We start from the raw sequence: 17,738 nt of genomic DNA on the forward strand, positions 1-17,738 counted from the left end.
GGTCTCAAGGCCTGAGTCTAATGGCAGCATGAGACCCGAGTCATCCAGCAGATTCTAGAGTACAGACTGGTCGAGATGTTTAAACTTGTCCTACAGCTGATGTTACTTTATCTTCAGGTGTAACAGACGATGGAGATGATGTGTGTACTCAATCCCAGCTCATATTTTCGTATTCTTACCTAAGAAAAGTGAGGTTATGAAAATGTATTATTTTGGCTACGTATTTCTGACACATCTTTGCGATAAAAAAGATCATTGTGTTGATTTCTAAAAATGTGTCAATTAAAACATGAACTTCTATGAATCAGGTCATGACTTTAATTTATCTTTTCTATGACAGCTGTAATGAAACCAAAGAATTATAAATGTATACTTTTGTTAAACATTTAATACAGTACAGACTACGTTAAAATGTTTTCAGTCTTGTCACTCATCTTCAAAACAATTTTAAATAGAGTAGATGGAGAAAACATTTCATTAAATGTAATTAAATTTAAAGCCAAAAAAAAAAGGAGAGGAGACAGTTGAGGTGGCTCGGGCATCTGGCCAGGATGCCTCCTGGACGCCTCCCTGGTGAGTTTTCCCAGGCATGTCCAACCAAGAGGAGACCTAATGGTAGACCCAGGACACGTTGGAGGGACTATGCCTCTCAGCTGGCCAGGGAACGCCTTGGGAATCCCCCGGAGGAGCTGGTCCATGTGGTTGGGGAGAGGGAAGTCTGGGCCTCTCGGCTACTGCCCCCGCGACCCGACTCTGCATAAGCGGATGGAAATGGATGGATGGATGGCAAAAATATATATATTAATTTTAACTGGATTTTATGTGTTCTTGGTTATTATAATGGGAGAAATGTCTCTTTCAAATACACAAGTTTCAATAATTTGTATGAATGACTGTACAGTACATCGCTGTACCGCGTCCGTGTCAGGAGGGGGCGCTAAACGCCTCAGCTCTTTGATAAGAAACCGTCAACTAATGTCGACGAAGAGACACCAATCTGTGGATTAATCGGAATTACGTCGACTATCTGCAAGATACGACTCCAACTCTAACGGTAAATAAAAATGCAACAATTTAAAAACACACACGGACACCTTTGTTCAACGTTTATTTTATCTAACAGGGTTTTGACCCTTTTTATGAACGTCACGAGCAAGGCTAATGATAGCTGTTAGCTAAGCTAAAACAGGAGCCGTTTGACTGGTTACACTCCGAATAATTGGTTTTTAAAGAATCTATTTTGTCTGCTAACTCTTGTTTTACTTTCATTTTTCGTTGCGATATTGGCCCCGAACCGGTGGTACCAAATATGTGTTTTGTTTTGTTTTTACTTTCAAACAGGCGAAAATTTGCTTGAAATAAAAGGTCCGTTCTTCTTGTTCCGTAATCAAGGCCCAGGGCCCACGAACTCGAAAGGGCCCAGGGCAGCAAGGGCACGAGCAAAATACTGTATCTGTAATCGCCCGCTTTATATTAAACTAGGGTGACCATACGTCCTCTTTTCCCCGGACATGTCCGCTTTTCACTCTGTCCGGATTGTATTGATGAAAATGTTCGGCTTTTCATCCAGGAGCAGGGATCGAATTATGGGGGAGCTGGATATCAAACACATCCAGGGGAGCCGGAAAAAACGTTTTCTACCTATATTACATCATTTATGGACTATTGGGCAGAGAGCACATATAACGATGATCGTTGTTGTGCAGCGCTCCAGGCTGCTGCGTCCAGCGCACGGTCCATTCTCAAAGTGTCGCAACCCAAAAACTATAATTAACACACGATCGTTCATGTCCGCACATGTTCTCTACTTTCTTGTGCCTGAAGCGCTCTGCTACTGCGGAGCTCATCACCTGCTGCAGTGATTCCACCTCACTGACACAGCATCGAAATGCGCACTCCGCTATGTGGTCAGGAGATCCCTTTGATCTGCTCAAAAGTAACGGATGAGGTGAAAAAGTAAGAATCCAAGCAGCAGTTATTATTCTGGAGAGTTTAGAGGAGATGCAGGAAGACGAGAGACAGACAGGACAGGAAATAGTTAAATAAAAACATGAAAACAAAGTAAAATGTAGGTAGATTTATCTCCACTACACGTGTTTACCTGTATAAAACAATAAGTTATACACATGTAATATTTATACATTTGATACAATTCAGATCACCTTCAAAACTCACACACCCAGGGCCCCTTCAAGGCATTTTGGGGGCCAAGGCAAAATGACCCACCCCCCCCAATAACTGGGCTCCCCAGAAGCCTCTGTGTAATCCATACCCTCTCCAGTAGTGTTAGTTATACAGTGTTTGTAAAAGCCCCTCAGACATTACTGACATGTTCTAATATTATCAGATGAAAAACTAAATTATCAGACATGCTGTCTCATCTGCTGCTTTTCTAAACTTGCTAAAAGTAACAAAACCATTTGAAAGCTACTATTTGAGGATTCTCTGAAAGGTTCCATGGAGTTTGTGACAACTTATTTTTTCATTGATCCTATCGTCTAATCTCACAGCTGAAACAAGCATCCTTAATAATCTGTGCACAGGAAGCTTACCGATGCTGTAGTAAAACAAAAGGTATAATAATTTATTATTAATAAAACCTTGTTGCAGCATTAAAGCAGAAAAATGAGATTTTGCATTAAATATGCAAAATATTTACATATGAATTGTTTTAGAGCCCTTTTATTGGCAGAATCTGATATTAATTTAGTTCTTACAAAAAAAATGGGTCCCAACGTGGTTTGTGTGGCGTTGCCATAGTGTGACGTCATAGGCACAGATCCCCTGTCCTCTTGTTTGGAAATGGAAATATGGTCACCCTATATTAAACAAACTGTCCACCCGGGCTTTTGCGCTGCACAAAGACGCTTCGCTGCCTACGACTTTGAATGTCAGTTGAGAGTCAGTCTCATGCAGACTGACCAATGAAGAGAGGGCCTCAAGTTAAGACCCTCTCTCATTGGTCAGTCCACACGAGGTGGGTCAAAGGTTACCCTGAGTGGGTTACGTGATGTCAGGTATTCAAGTACTGAGTATATTTACTGCATATTACAGTAAAATATTCTGTATGTGACCACATTATGGTGATCCTTGGGTCGTGATGATGGGGCCCTTTAATATTGTTGCCCAAGGTACAACAAAGTGTTAATCTGGCCCTGTCCCTAATTATATGAAAATTTAATTATTTTTGAAAACCACGTATGTTTGCTGAATATGTGAAAAGTTGGAATTCAGCGTTTGTGTGACAACGCTATTCACTCCGGTCCCAGCTGCTTGTTTTTCCGTGTTTACCTGCACCAACACATCTGGTTTGACTCACTGGATGATTAACAGGCCACAAAAAAGATGGATCATTGATTGAATCAGGTGTGTTGCAGCAGCAGTACAGATGAACCCTGTAGGGCAGAGGTCCTCCAGGATCCAGAAAACAAAACCCTTTAAGCAGTTTTGTACAGATGAAAACACCCGTGAAAGTGAATAGAATATTTGTTTTAGGTGAGCTTCCTCAGAATTTATATTCCTCACACATGCACAGGTTTTCTCCGGATGCTCCAGTTTCCTCCCACACAGAGGAGTCTTTTCTCTAGGTGTCTGGCTGTTTGTCTCTTTGTGGCCGACCCTGTGATGGACTGGGAACCCACCTGTCACCTGATGGAGATGGACCCCCCCTGCAACCCTAGTGAGGATGAAGCAGTTAGGAAAACTAATGAATGAATGAATGAATGAGAACAGATTGATAACTCAAATAAAGTACGAGTGTTTTAAAGGTTGTAAGAGGATAATTGGCTCATCTGATTGTGACAGTTTTTGGAGGCATTCAGCTCATTGGCAAATCTGACTTTCCTTTCCTTGTTGGAACTCTGCAATCACGGTTTCTTGCATCTTGTATCCAGCATTAACAGGGTTTCACACAATCCTCATGTCTGCATTGCCAGACAATAAGGCCCCAGGCCTCCTCTTTCGTTACAGGGATACATCATTTGTCCTAAATCTGGAGCATTTTAGAGAGCAGGATGCAAAACTTTCTTCAGATCACGCCCTTTAATGGTGGTGAATGCTTGGAGCTTCATTTCATGACTGAATCTGATGTCTGTTAAACCTACTTGTAGTCAAAGACCTCCCTAAACATATGTCGGAACATATCTGAAGGATTGCTGTGGTGAAGTGCTCCTTTAATAAACTTTATTGGAGGCAACTTGCAAAACTCTAAAACAAACTGTAGTCCTTCATTTACACCTGCTATTTGTATAAAACAAGGATAACATCTTGAAACACCAATGAGGGTGTTTGTGTCTTTGTAGACTTTTTAAAAGGGACACATTTGTCTCATTTTCGTCACCTGTTCACGTAGTCACCACCTCCAAACCCTCATTTCCACCAACTTCCTTCCACAGATTAAAAGTCTGCTGCTCATCTTCGTCCTCCTTCAGTGATGGGTGTATAAATGTTCATATTGTCGGACTTCTTCCACCTGCAACATGTCTGCTGCTTGATGCGGATTGTTTTGCCTTTTTTGGGAAAGGAAACTGTTAACAAATCAAAAGGTAGAGGCATGGTGACCAATTACAGGCTTGCTTTCTGAACACATCAGGCATGTTTCCGTGACCCTCTGTGGACTTGTCGCAAAGTGCTTACATTGATGAATGAATACGTGTATGTCTGCACCCCTGCAGACGTATACATATAAACTAAACTTTTACTTTTTTTGCTGCAAAGCAAATTATGGAACTCTTGGATTGTTTTTTTTTTTTTATCTCAAAGGCCTGTTAAAGCAGATTGTTCATTACCTTTTTCAGACTGAAGTTCAGCATCACCCAGCATCAGTGATGCACCGATGTCCATCTGCACCGCCTGCCTCCCAGTAGCATCCCATGAAGATCTGACGTGAGTCTGAAAAGGACCCCGGTTCCAACCAGGCTGCATTGTTCTCTGTTTTGCTTTTTTTTTTCTTATATTTTGTTCAAAAGCCTTTTCTCATTTACCCAATAAAGTGTTATTTAAAATGGGTTTGGAGTTTACCATCATCTCTTCTCGTGTGTTTGACTAATTAAACCTATGTTTGTGAGATATTAAGATTTTCTGTATGTCGTTCTAGTTGGTCCCGTTTGACTGTGTGTTGAACATCTCGCAATGTTTTATCTTCTGTTTTCTCTCACTAGTAACGGCCTGGGTGTAAAGTTGGTGGTCCAAAGTCTTCCAGATGTGGGAATTTCCGTGTTGAAGAGGCCGTCCCACTCAGCGATCTTCTTTTTTCTGCTTTTATTTTTTGGGTTTTGGTTATTTTTGCTTCCCTTCTGCTTGAGTGCTGCTGTCCCCACAGCAGTGATCAGCTGTTGAAGATGGTTTCATGCAAATCAGTGAACTAAATACTCAAAGAACAAACCCTCTCAAACTGTCCTACAGTCCATAGACCAGAGTTTGCCCCTCCCTGTTGGGTCACCAATCTCTTTAACCTTCAGAAGATTGTTCACATCATGTCCAACCGCTGGACTAATCCTTATGCTCCAGGGCATCCGAATCACCCCCAGAACCCGTATGGACCCTCTGGACCAATGAGTCTTGGTGGACCTGGTTCTAGCCCAAGCAGTTTGGGAGCTTCATCAATTCCTAACAACCCAGGATCATTTCCACAGTTTCTAAATCTACCGGTGACCTACAGGCCTGAACAGAGGATGGTCCCATCAGAAATGAAAACGAACGAGTCCATAAATTTATATGTTACCAGAGCGAGAGAGGAGGCGATACATCAGAGCCATGGGTCTCCATTTATAAACACTCAAAGAGAGGAGATTTTACCGTTCACAAGCACAAAGGAGCAGTCTTATCCAGGCACTAGTGGGCCTAAAACATCTGATGTTGACAGTAGCAGCAGTGTTTTGAACTGGTTGCAAATCTGCAAAGCACCCATGGAGGATAAGCCCTCTAGCTCTAAATCATCTGCTCAGTCTGACTTTCCTGGCACCAGCGATGGTAGACGTTTTACATCTACTGAAAGACAACACGGTAGTCAAACAGTTCGTAGTTTAAGCAGTCATGTCAGTCCACCGTCTGAGGCCCATCACACCTGGTATTCTCAAGAGCTTGCAGCTGGCATCCTCCAGCGATTTGGACTTGAAAAAGATGACCTGCAGATTCTCCTCTCTTACCCGGAAGATCAGATCAACTCTGACAATCTGCCTCACATCTTGAAGCAGATTTTACTTCAGAAACAGAACAGAGCTGCCCCTCGCCCTGACCTCCAACCTGGCCCAAGCTTTATTGAGCAGGACCGCTCTAAAATGTCAGGGAACAGCCTGAGCAGCATGCCATCAAACACTAAAGTAAGTAAAGTGATTGAGTATAGACATACTGGGAAGTATTCCTCAGCTGGGACTGACCCTGGTAAGACGAGCAAAGTGACCAGTGGCGGCAGTATGCTTCAGTTTGACGCTCCTGGCAGCAGTAGTTACAAAGAACCACTGCAACAAAGTTCATCCAAGATGACGACCAGTGGTGTGGTTACTTCACAGAGCCAGATGGAGTCACCTGTCAGCTTCAGCTGGATCAAAAATGTGGTACCTCCAGTCAGTGACCCAACCAAACAACTGCAGACCCAGCTGAGTCAAACTTCTAAAAGTACCTTTGCCTCGGCCCCTCCTCCAAAGAAAGATACAGACTCTAAACCTTTAAATGTGGAACTTTCAAAAATAGTTACGTCACAAGACCTAAAGCAAGGTTGCCAGCAGTCCAAACCCTTTGGTGGTCAGTTTAAAGAAGACAAACATGCAAGGGGCGATGATTGTGACCCTTTTGAGGATGCTAAGCAACCAGAAAAAGAGGAGCTGATAAATCAAGAAAATAAGCAAATAACCCAAAGTAACCAGGAAGTAAAGCCAATGCAGCAACTGGCTCAACTACAGCAGCAGTTTCAGCAGCAACAGCTGAAGATGCAGACTCAACTGCAACAGAAATTTCAGCAGCAACAACTGATGTGGCAGGCTCAATTGCAGCAGAAGTTGCAGCTACAAACCGTCAAGCAGGCTCAAGCACAGCTGCAACAGCAAACTTTGCAAAGGGGGCAATCTTTGCTACCTCAACGCTTTCCTGGCATGCCACCAGTTTCTTCTCTCTCTTCCATTCAAAGGCCCATCGGAGTGTCTTCACCTCTACTGCAGCCGAACCAAAACGCCTTCCAATACCCGAATTATGTGCTGTCTCCTGGTAGCCAGCAGTTCTCTGGGACAGTTTGCATGGGGATTCCACCCCTGGTCAGCAAGGGGATTCCACCCCTGGTCAACATCAATGACTATGCGGCGACCACCCCGACTATGTTTCCACATGTTTGCTCTCTGTGTTTAACAAAATGTGATACTTTAATGGTAAGTGGGCCAGCCCATCCTTTGTGCCCCCATTTAGATGTCTTTCATTTTAATATGGTTATTTAATAGAAAGAATTTGCTCCACCCCTTCCTTGTTTAGAAATTTGTATTTTGGCAGGTTTTGTGTTTGCAAACTGTCTTTTTCTTGTTTTTGTTCCCAAGGTGGAACCTATCCATCTTTCATGAATATTAGGCTTTTAGAACATTCCAGTCAGCACCTTTAGGATGGCGATCTGAACTGGATACAGGTGTGATAAAACTGCACTGTTAACTTTTTGTTTGTTGTTCCAACTACCAGGATTGGCTTGCCCACCAGAATATACCCCTTCACCTGGAGAACTGCAAGTCCCTGCGGAGACGGTCAGTGTTTTCCTCGTGTCTTGTGTTTTATTTCTGCTAACTCCTGTAGACAGTCGTGAATTCCCATCAAAACACTGCTGACCTTAAAGGAGTCCTAGAATTCAAAACCGCATTTACCGTATTTTCACGACCATAAGGCGCACCTAAAAGTCTTAAATTTTCTCCCAAATGTACGCCGCGCCCTGCCTATTGTGTTGTTGTGAGATGCGAACGTAGTAGAAGACGAGGGGCGTGGCGTGGCGTGAACGTGCGGACGTGAGCGAAGACAGACCTGTGGATCTGCCACATCGTCATCAACATCCTCGCTATTTGCCTCAGACTCCGGCTGTGAGTCTCCGTCCACTTCCTCTGTGAGTTACTGTGAAACCAACAAACATGACGAATGTTTTTTATAATTTAGAATGGTAATCTAGACTGTACATTTATAAAAAAAAATATGAATAAAAATAGCAAATAACACATTTTTTAAATAATTATTAGCCCTCTGGGGTCCATGGTGTAAATCACCGTTTTTGACTCGTTTAGGTTTTTCTTTTGTATTTTCTAATAAAAACAATAAATATTGCCTTATGGGGTATCATTTTTTTCAGGACAACCTGGACTATCTGAATTTATACTTATTTTATTAATTTGGCAATAATGTACATGCATTTTGGAGTGGGGAGTGGCACTGTCTCACGCCGCAGAGATCGAGATCTGACAGCTGAGCGGTGCCGCCCACTCCTCTTGTTGGATCTCCGAGGAGCTGGATCTCTGCCTTCATCCTCTACCTCATCATGACCCAACTCTTCTATGAGGAAGGATGGATCTGCCACATCGTCATCAACATCCTCGCTGTTTGCCTCAGACTCCGGCTGCGAGTCTCCGTCCACTTCCTCTGCTTCCAGTTCAAAAAACAGCCGTACTATCTGAACTGCCTGGTGGACATTTATCCTTCTCATCATCCTTTATTAAAGCCTAATAAAAGCCGACTAAACTGCAGAGACAATATATCTGTCCGGATCGCTCCAAAATATGAAGTTTACCGTCAATATCTGTCTAATTGTTTGTTGTTACGCCGTTCACGCCACTCCTTTCCCCGCGAAGCGGCTCCTTTTTGCGCACATCTCGTTACTCGTGCAGCCTTCCTCTCTCTCTCAGCTACATAATGATACTTTGCTGTTGGTGAGACTTCCACCAACAGCAAAAGGATCTCATGTTTTTGTGGGGTTTTTTATGTTCACAAGCACGTTCCCTCTCACGGATTACTAAACTGCTGTTTTGACAAGTTACCAGATCGTCTAAAAATAGGTCGTTTTTTAGTTTAGTATAACTCCGCTTTTACGTTGCCTATTAACATTTAAAAACTGGGATGTAGTTTATAATCTCCTTTTTAAAGCTGAATTGAAACCGAAACTCGGGGAGGCGGAGTCTTGCTGCCACAGCGTCCCAAATCAGACCTGATCTAAAGACACGGATACGCGTCCATGGACCCCAGAGGGTTAATAAAACACAATTCTAATCACACTATTTTCTTAGGCCTATTAATAACACACATATGATTTTCTTCATGTGGAAAGTTTATGTGGTTAAATCCACCAACTAAACACATTCTGAACTTCAACAAAGCGCATCAGTGCTTGAAGCGGCGCTGCGAGCAGCTGCGACCCAAAAAGTACCCGAACCGTTCACGGCGCATGCGCAATCCTGCATCAACACCGCTCGCCCGCTATTTCCCTAATAACACACGCTGTTCGTTTTTATTTCTACACGTTTTTTTACTCAAATATTGTCAAGAAAGCGTGCTTGTCGTGTTCCTGTCAAATTGAACTGATCACAAAACACAGATTTACTTTCTTTATTTCGTTTTCCTCATCCAACCCCCATAAATCCCTGTGTGACCTCCTGCAGCACTCCCGGTGTACGCCCGGCTTTAGTAGGAGGGAGACCCGCGATTATCGCTTTGTTGCGCATGTCTCATTGAAAATGAATGGAGGGGAGGCGAAGTTGCCTCCCATGTGTCGAGCCCATTAGAAGAGCACGAGCCGTCAGCACACGCAATGAGGAAGTGCACGTGCGCTCTAAACCAGGTCTGAACCAGGACTAGACCAGTAAAGTGAAGCATGCTTTTGGCTGTTTATAATTTTCACAATGTCTGGTTTGCACTGATATGTTCCGAGCCCGCACAGATGTTTTACTGGTACGTTTTACCGTGCTCGAGCCCTATAACCCGGTGTGCCTTTTGTATGTGTTAAATACCAAAAAGACACCCGTAACTGAAGCTGCGCCCTATAACACGGTGCGCCCTATGGTCGTGAAAATACGGTACCTTTTGGTTGACACTAGGCAGTAGGGATGAGCGAGTACATCTGTATCTGTTCAACCATCTAAATTATCTGTATCTGTACTCGGGGTGGGCGTGGCCTAACCCGGAAGTGGGTGTACTTTAACTGGAAGTGGGTGTGGTTTACATCAATACGTAATTTTAAGTCTGATCAGAAGTTGCTATGTGTATTGTTTATTTGAAAACTATTTACAGAGCAGCCTCAGAGTTGAGATTAAATGTTTTTGATCACAATAGTAAAGGAACTATTACAGAACAAGTTTTTCAATAAAATCAGAACATTATTATTTAAGTGCATGAATTAAGAGAGAGAGAGAAGAAAAGATCTTTTCTATAGCGCCTGTCAAGATAAAAATCACGGGGCGCTTCACAAAAACAAAACATGTAAAATAGAAAAAAAATTAGAAAATGATTAAAATATATTTAAAATGAGCAAAAAATAGACAATTGTGATTAAAAAATGTAAAGAAAGAGAGAGTGAATAGGAAAGAGGGAGTGGATCCTGAGGAAGAGGAGAGAGAGAGAGGATAAAACACCCGACCGGAGCGGAGGCAGTGACTGACGCAGCACGAGCCGTTTTCAGCTCGGTCGTGTCAAATGCACCACGTACGTTACGAAAAAAGTAACTTTAAATAACTTTAAAGTAACTTTAAAAAGAAGCAAACTGAAGAAAACATAGGGAGTACTGAAGAAACATGAACAGTGAAGCAAGCACAGAGAGATCCGTTACTGTCTGTGTGTGTGCGTGGATGGACCAGACGCGGACTGAGCTCCCGGCTGTAGAGTTTTATATGTAGGGAGGTGCGGGCGCTCTATTTGACTGGCCAATCACAGAGCGTGAAGACAGTCAGTTACCCAATGAGGATTTTCCTTCAGCACGATTACAGATATTTACGAGTTTTACTCGTTTCATGCTCGTACTCGTCAAAAATGCTTTATCCGTACCGGATACTCGTCTCAAACGAGTATCCGGCTCATCCCTACTAGGCAGCTTGGGGCGCTTAACATACCGAAAGGTCTGGCGTCTCTGACCTGCTTCCCTATGTAAAATGGCCTTGGAGAGACTGCGTGTTCTGAGAAAAGCGCAGACGCACCTCCATAAATCTGCATGTCTCAAACCTCATTAATATCAGCAATTTAGAAATGTTGGCTCTAGCAGGACCAAACGCAGAACTATGCTAGCTCCGTCTACTGCATGCATCATTTGCAGACCTCTTTGTCTTAGCAAGCGTAACTACAATGGAATATATTATAATAGTAAAATGAAAACTTTTGTTGATCTGTAATAAAAGTGTTTGAAAACTGCTTTATTTTGTGCAGTAGATTCAACAGAAACGGTATGGCAGCTTTTTCTGTTCTGTGACCTGTTTTAAAATGTTTAATAACATTTTAATAATCTTTCCTCAGATATCCACAGTGGGATGGTGAGCAGACACCAGTCAGGTAGATTTATTTCTATTCAGACGAACCACAGCAGCTCTCCTCTGTTATTTCATGTGTATTTCCCCATTTTTTTAATCGTCTTTTTAGTACTCAAGCTAATAAACGAGCACGTTCACGCAGCCCCCGCCACCACCATGGCTCTAAGCATTTAAGGGAGAGCTCCAGGAGCAGTTCCCGCTCACGTTCACACAGCCCACAGCATCGTCGCAGCAGAAGGAGGTCCAGCAGGAGATCCCGTTCCCGTAGTCGTCACCGTGGCTCTGAGAGCAAAAGGAGGAGACGCAGCAGTCGCAGGTCTCTGCTTACCGTCTAGTGGTGCCATCTTTTGGTAAATAAAACTTTTACAAAAACTTGAGTTTTTATTCATGTTTCAGCCATGAAAGGTCTTCATCTAGGAGCAAGGACAAGAAACGGTCCAGGAGATCTCGGGACCGACGGTCGCCTTCAGATGGATCCACCCCTAAAAGAGCGAGGTCAGCCAGTACTGAGAGACTGGCAAGGAAACTTGTCCAATCATCAGGTTGGTCCTCCAAAGGTGGACATCTCCCTCTGGATTGAGTCTTTGCTTCAAGCAGAGGAGTTCGCCTTGAGTTTTTATTGTTCTTTTTTTATATATATATACGTTTGATGTTCAACAGCCCTGAACCACACCAAGACTGACTCTGCTCTGCTTTCATGTGTTGTAGGAGTCAGGTCATTGTCCCACCACTTTGACTTGGACGCTATTGTCAAAACTCTGACTCCAGGATTACTGGCCGAGCTAACCAAAGCATCTGCTGTGAGGTCTGATGAGGAGGAGAATGAGGCAAGTCCTTCTCCAGATGAAATAAATAAAAGCTGATTTGTACCCAATGTAAGAACTGAGGTCGTGACAGAGCAAAGGTGGCAGAGGAGTTAGGTGCCCACTCTGTCACTGGAGAGTTACAGGTTCAAGTCCCACACAGCATGTCGCAGTGGTTGTGTCCTTGGGCAAGACACTTCACCTGTCTTGACTGCTGGTGGCACCTTTATACGGCAGCCTTGCTTCTGTCAGTGTGAGGCAGTTGTGAATACAATGTAGCTCACCACCGGTTAGTGAAGATGTGAATGACTGTTTGTGTTGAAAAGCACCTTGGGGGGTTGTGGGACTCTAAGGCCCTATATCAAATGCAAGTCCGTTATCATTTAAATGACCTCATTTAAATGTATAGTGTATTTTCTTGGGAAACGCTGTTCAAGCATAGCCTAGAAACGTAGATGGACAGTAGCTGAAGCAAAATGGGTGTCGGTCTAGTCACGCCTCATTAGAGCCTCAGCAGGTCCAAGTAGTGTTGTGTCTCTTGCCAATCACAGCGCTCATCGGTATTGTGGATGGGATGTTACTGCGACTGAGCGACACAACAAGGATAGTGGTAGTTTGTTTGAAACAGCTTTGGTGCCAACTTTGGAGCACTTGGACGTAGGGTTGTCACGGTAACCGGTGTAGTGGTAAACCCCAGTAAAAAAAAGTTGACAATAATACTGTCTTGTTTTTAAAAAAAAACTATATTATCTCGGTGGGTTACCGTGGCTGCGGTGTAGGCGCGGTGACCCTTACCAGCCACCGTACCATCTGCTGAAGTTGCCGGCGGCACATGCGCGCTTTGATGTTTACAACCAAAACTTTATTGAAGCTAAAGCTGAAATAATGGCCGAAGGAGGAGACGGCAGCGCTCAGGACATTTATTACCCCTCAAAGAAGACAAAGTGGGAAGTACGGGCATTTTTTGGACATTTGAAGAATGCCGAGGGACAGTTGATAGAAGTCGGCTATCCTGTTTGCAGCACGTGCAGAAAAATTGTCTGTGAAAGGCAGCAACTCTTCAAATCTCATGACACATCTGCGTGACCATCACCCACAACTCTACAGTCAACGCAAGGCAAGCTAACGTTAGCGTTTTAGCTAAAATGCGTGATCCGAGGATTTGGGTTGAGGGAGAATGCAACGAGTCGCTATATAAAGCAGCCGCAGCGCCGCTACCTGCATATAAACCGTGTCACGGACACCCCCATGTTGAAATGACGCTATGCATTACGGGGCTCCCAGGGGCAGATAAGAGTTGGTCTCTCTCCGAGAATAATTATGAATTTATGACATTTTCCCACATCTGCTAAGCTCACAGGAAGGACACAAACCGAGGACAATATTTTCCTGATATAGGGTTTATTACTCAAGTAAGGGTAAAAAAGTATCTGATTAGAAGGCTACTTGAGTACTGACTATCATCTGATCTAATATTTTTAAATGATGACGTCAAACAGACATAAAATAAGAAGTTATGGGCAAATATTGGTATTTTAAAGACTAAAGGGGAAAAATGTAAACAAATAAACAACATAATTACAAAATAACACATTTTAGGCAAAATTTAGACACAAACTGAGGACAATATTTCCTGACATACAGGGTTTATTTAATTGTGTGAAAATGTAGCACGTTTAAAAAAAATACCACGATAATACCGAAAACCGTGGTAATTTTGGTCACAATAACCGTGAGGTTAAATTTTCACACCGTGACGACCCTACTTGGACGTGAGCATTTCTTTGAGTCAAGAGCAGATAGATTTATTTATTTATTTATTTCAGAAAAAGGATGTATTTGTGTTTGTCAGCAGTGTACAGCACTGTTTGTTGTCCAATAACGTGAGGAGACGGTTTGAAAGATGACCGTAGATTCTGCCCTACGAGTGAGCTCTGTCTATGGGTTGTGGCCAGACTATATATATTCACATATGTAAGATGGCTTGTTGGGCTAGTTCAAGTAAGCAATGTTTCGAAAAGCGACAATTTAAAGGTCCAACCCCCTCTCTCCAGACTCACCTCTAGAGTCACAGAAGCTGATGCTCACAGAAACTTCTGTAAAATCAGAGGCCGTGGGTTGTGCCAACCACGAAAACATAAACTTGTGTTTTTGACCTGTTGTTGGTAGGGATGTCCCGAAACAACTATTTCACTTCCGATACGATAGAGATATTGCTGCCTTCAGCATTGACCGAAACCGATATCAATCCGATATGATATCGGCACAAATCATACGTACTTTTTTTAGATTTTTTTAGATAGGAATTTTGGGTTTTCATGAGCTGTATGCCAAAATCATCAATATTAGAACCAATAAAAGGCTTGAACTACTTCAGCTGTGTGTAATGAATCTAATACAGTGATCCCTCGTTTATCGCGGTAGATGCATTCCAGACCTGGCCGCGATAGGTGAAAATCCGCGAAGTAGGGACACCATATTTACAGTACAGTGTCAGAACCCAAGTTCCCAGGCCAGCCTCTTCCAGCTAGCCGGCCTCCACTATAGACCACAACTACCAGCATGCCCCTCGCGGGGATTCCCTCCACGTCGCACCTACGTCACAAACCGCGGCTATAAACGGAAGTCGCCTTTCCAGCTCACCACTCAGTCATTGTGTCTTCAGATTCATGATCAGAGTTTCCAACCTACCGATCCATCCCATCAGCTCACAGTAAGTTATCTTACTTACTTCTGGAAAGCCCGGCATTTCCGTGCCACTTCGTTGACGCTCGAACGCTCGGGGGTTTCCTAGATTAAATCGTGAGCCGGCGTTTCACCGACGCTCTCACTTCCGCGTCTGTGAAACCACGCTCCCTACAAGCTCAACTCCCGAATCCAGCCGACCAGTCTGACATACAGTACTATATTGAATTATCGTATGATTGCATTCTCTTTTTGTGGGTAAAACTCAAGAAAAAAATTTTTTTACTTGGTTTTTTTATAGTTTTATTACAAAAAGTGCATTTTATGATGAAATTGATGAAAAAAAAAGGAATTTCTTGATATTTCGCATAGAAAAATACCGCGAATCTGCAAATTTCCCTTGAATAAGGCTCCAAAGAAAAAATCCGCGAAGTCGTGAATCCGCGATAAACGAACCGCGAAGTAGCGAGGGATCACTGTATATATGAAAATCTAATGTTTATCTGAACATTACAGACAATAATGAACGTTATCACAATATGCTAATTTCTTTAGAAGGACCTGTATTGCTACTTGTCCCAACTTTTTGGGGATTTGTTGACACCATGAAATTTTGAATCAACATATTTTTCCCTTAAAATGATACATTTTCTCAGTTAAAACTTTTGTTCCGTGATTTATGTTCTATTTTGAATAAAATATTAGAAGTTGGCACCTCCACATCATTGCATTCAGTTTTTATTCACGGTTTATTTAGTGTCCCAACTTTTTTGGAATCTGGCTTGTATTACTCAAACAGAAAACAAAAGCAGCAACTGACCAATTTTTTATCAACCTAAATGTGAACAGCTAAGGGAATGGACATGAGGAAAAAAGCACAATATTGTTCACTGGCCAACTGCTACAAGTTGAGTGTCTAAAGTTTCAATTTCACACAAAAATACAACGCAACTTAAATATCACTTTGCCAACTGCATGAAGATATATAACAGTAACATCTTTGCTGAAAAGCACGTGGTAATAATTCATAGTGCATTTAGTGCCAACCACAGCTAGGGATGGGTACCTTTGACATTTGAATCGATCCGGTACTAATTCCCGGTACCTAGGAATCGATACCGGTACTTAACGGTACCAATTTTCGATACTTTTGAGTGTTTAATATTTTAATTGTCTTTTATAATTAAATATATATTTTTCTCAATTTATAACAATATTTGATAAATATCACGATAAATAACATACAACTGTTTGTATTTTAACATCGTCCTTGTAGTTTTATAAGCTGATAATTTAACTGAAGCAAACATCTTTACTGTGAACTAAATTTACTGTGTATCTTCATTCCTTTTGCCGTCCTTTTTCATTTGATTTTTCCTACTGGGAAGTTAGAATTTCCGAGGAGAAAGCAAACGCACCATTAGCTAATAACAATGGTGGCAATGGAAGCTAACATATCAAGCTAACGTTATCTTAAACAGTTTATTTAGCTGCTGGAGCAGATTAAAACGATGATGCCTCACACTTAGATCGTTGTCGCTGGTTTCATCTTCACCCAATCGCCCGTCGCATTTAGTAAAGTGAAGCCAAACGTTAGAGCGCGTTCATGTTCTTCTAGTCGGAATTTCGGAGTTCCGAGGAGAAAGCGAACGCACCATTAGCGAAACGGAAGCTAACAAATCAAGCTAACGTTATCTTACATTTTATTTACCTACCGGAGCAAATTAAGATGAGGATGTCTCACTTAGATCGTTGTCGCTGGTTTCATCATCACCCAGTTACCCATCACATTTAATGAAGTGGACCCAAGCTTTAGCGTTCGTTCTTTCTACCGTGCTGCTCTGTTTACAACTGGCTCGCAGCGACCGATGACATAACGCTCTTGCGCATGCGCAGCTGTCTAGGCAAGTTCTCGTTGTGAAGGACGGGTACCGAAACGAGGCACCGCTTCAAATGAAGTGAATCAGTGCCCGGTCGGTACCTTAAAAAGTACCAAATTCGGTACCCATCGCCAACCACAGCCTTTGGTCATGTGTCCATAGTCCATATTTGCTCCATGTCAGCACCTGTGTGCGTACACGCACTTGTGTACGTTAGGTTTCTTTATAGGAGTGTTCAATAGTGAGTATGAGGGGCCACATACCTGCTTCTAAAGTCCCAGAGATCCAGAGGTCTCCCGCGGAGTACAGAGACCCCAGAGAGACTGCTGCCGCAGAAGCCCCAACCCCCCTCCCAAGAGGAGTGGAGGATCACTCCAGAGGTCCCAACTAGCAGCCGTGTCAGAGGTCCAGGAGATAATATTGGCACGCCCCCAGGCCTGCCCCCACCAGGCAGCCACCAGGAGCGAGTCGGCAGATACCATAAACTTAAATTTTAAACAAATCCTTGAATGATATTTGCAAACAAACGAAACAGCTCTTTCCATCCGTTTACTCTAGCTAGCCCTGAGTTTGCTTCTTGTTCAGCTGCTACAAGCCAAGAGCGTCTCATTCGTGCACAGGGGAGGGTGCAGAGGGGGCTGGGCAGACTGAGGAGAAGTTTGATGCATAGGTCAGGATCCAGTCTTTAAGAACAGGACGCTCACAACGATCGAATGAGGTTTTTCAAGGATTGTACATTTCAGAAGTGATTAAAATTGTTCCTTTTTCGACTAAACATTTACCATTGGTTGTCATCAGTATGTGAAGAGCCTTTCAATCAAGATGGCCGTTAATGCACCAGAAAAACATCTACCCCATTTCTAACCACCATGGGCTCTGGTTGTGACGAGGTTAATATGTTTTTGCTC

General features: G+C 42.9%; 1 protein-coding gene and 1 long non-coding RNA gene across 2 annotated transcripts in view; both read left to right on the forward strand.

Annotated features, from left to right (window-relative positions):
- The first annotated feature begins 932 nt into the window (after window positions 1–932).
- LOC139066130 (uncharacterized) lies at window positions 933–4,897 on the forward strand. The gene is made up of 2 exons (XR_011519100.1): window positions 933–1,054; window positions 4,797–4,897. It is a non-coding gene; the product is annotated as an uncharacterized lncRNA (long non-coding RNA).
- A 375-nt stretch (window positions 4,898–5,272) lies between these two features.
- LOC107376901 (uncharacterized) overlaps window positions 5,273–17,738 on the forward strand; it is a 31,770-nt gene continuing 19,304 nt past the window's right edge. The window contains exons 1-6 of the mRNA XM_070548094.1: window positions 5,273–7,358; window positions 7,657–7,718; window positions 11,449–11,484; window positions 11,572–11,778; window positions 11,859–12,004; window positions 12,171–12,289. Of these exons, the coding sequence (XP_070404195.1) occupies window positions 5,475–7,358; window positions 7,657–7,718; window positions 11,449–11,484; window positions 11,572–11,778; window positions 11,859–12,004; window positions 12,171–12,289 (2,454 nt within the window). The 5' untranslated portion in view covers window positions 5,273–5,474. The remainder of the gene's footprint in view (window positions 7,359–7,656; window positions 7,719–11,448; window positions 11,485–11,571; window positions 11,779–11,858; window positions 12,005–12,170; window positions 12,290–17,738) is intronic.

Source organism: Nothobranchius furzeri, chromosome 2 (genome assembly GCF_043380555.1).
Source record: "Nothobranchius furzeri strain GRZ-AD chromosome 2, NfurGRZ-RIMD1, whole genome shotgun sequence".
Classification (NCBI taxonomy): Eukaryota; Metazoa; Chordata; class Actinopteri; order Cyprinodontiformes; family Nothobranchiidae; genus Nothobranchius; species Nothobranchius furzeri.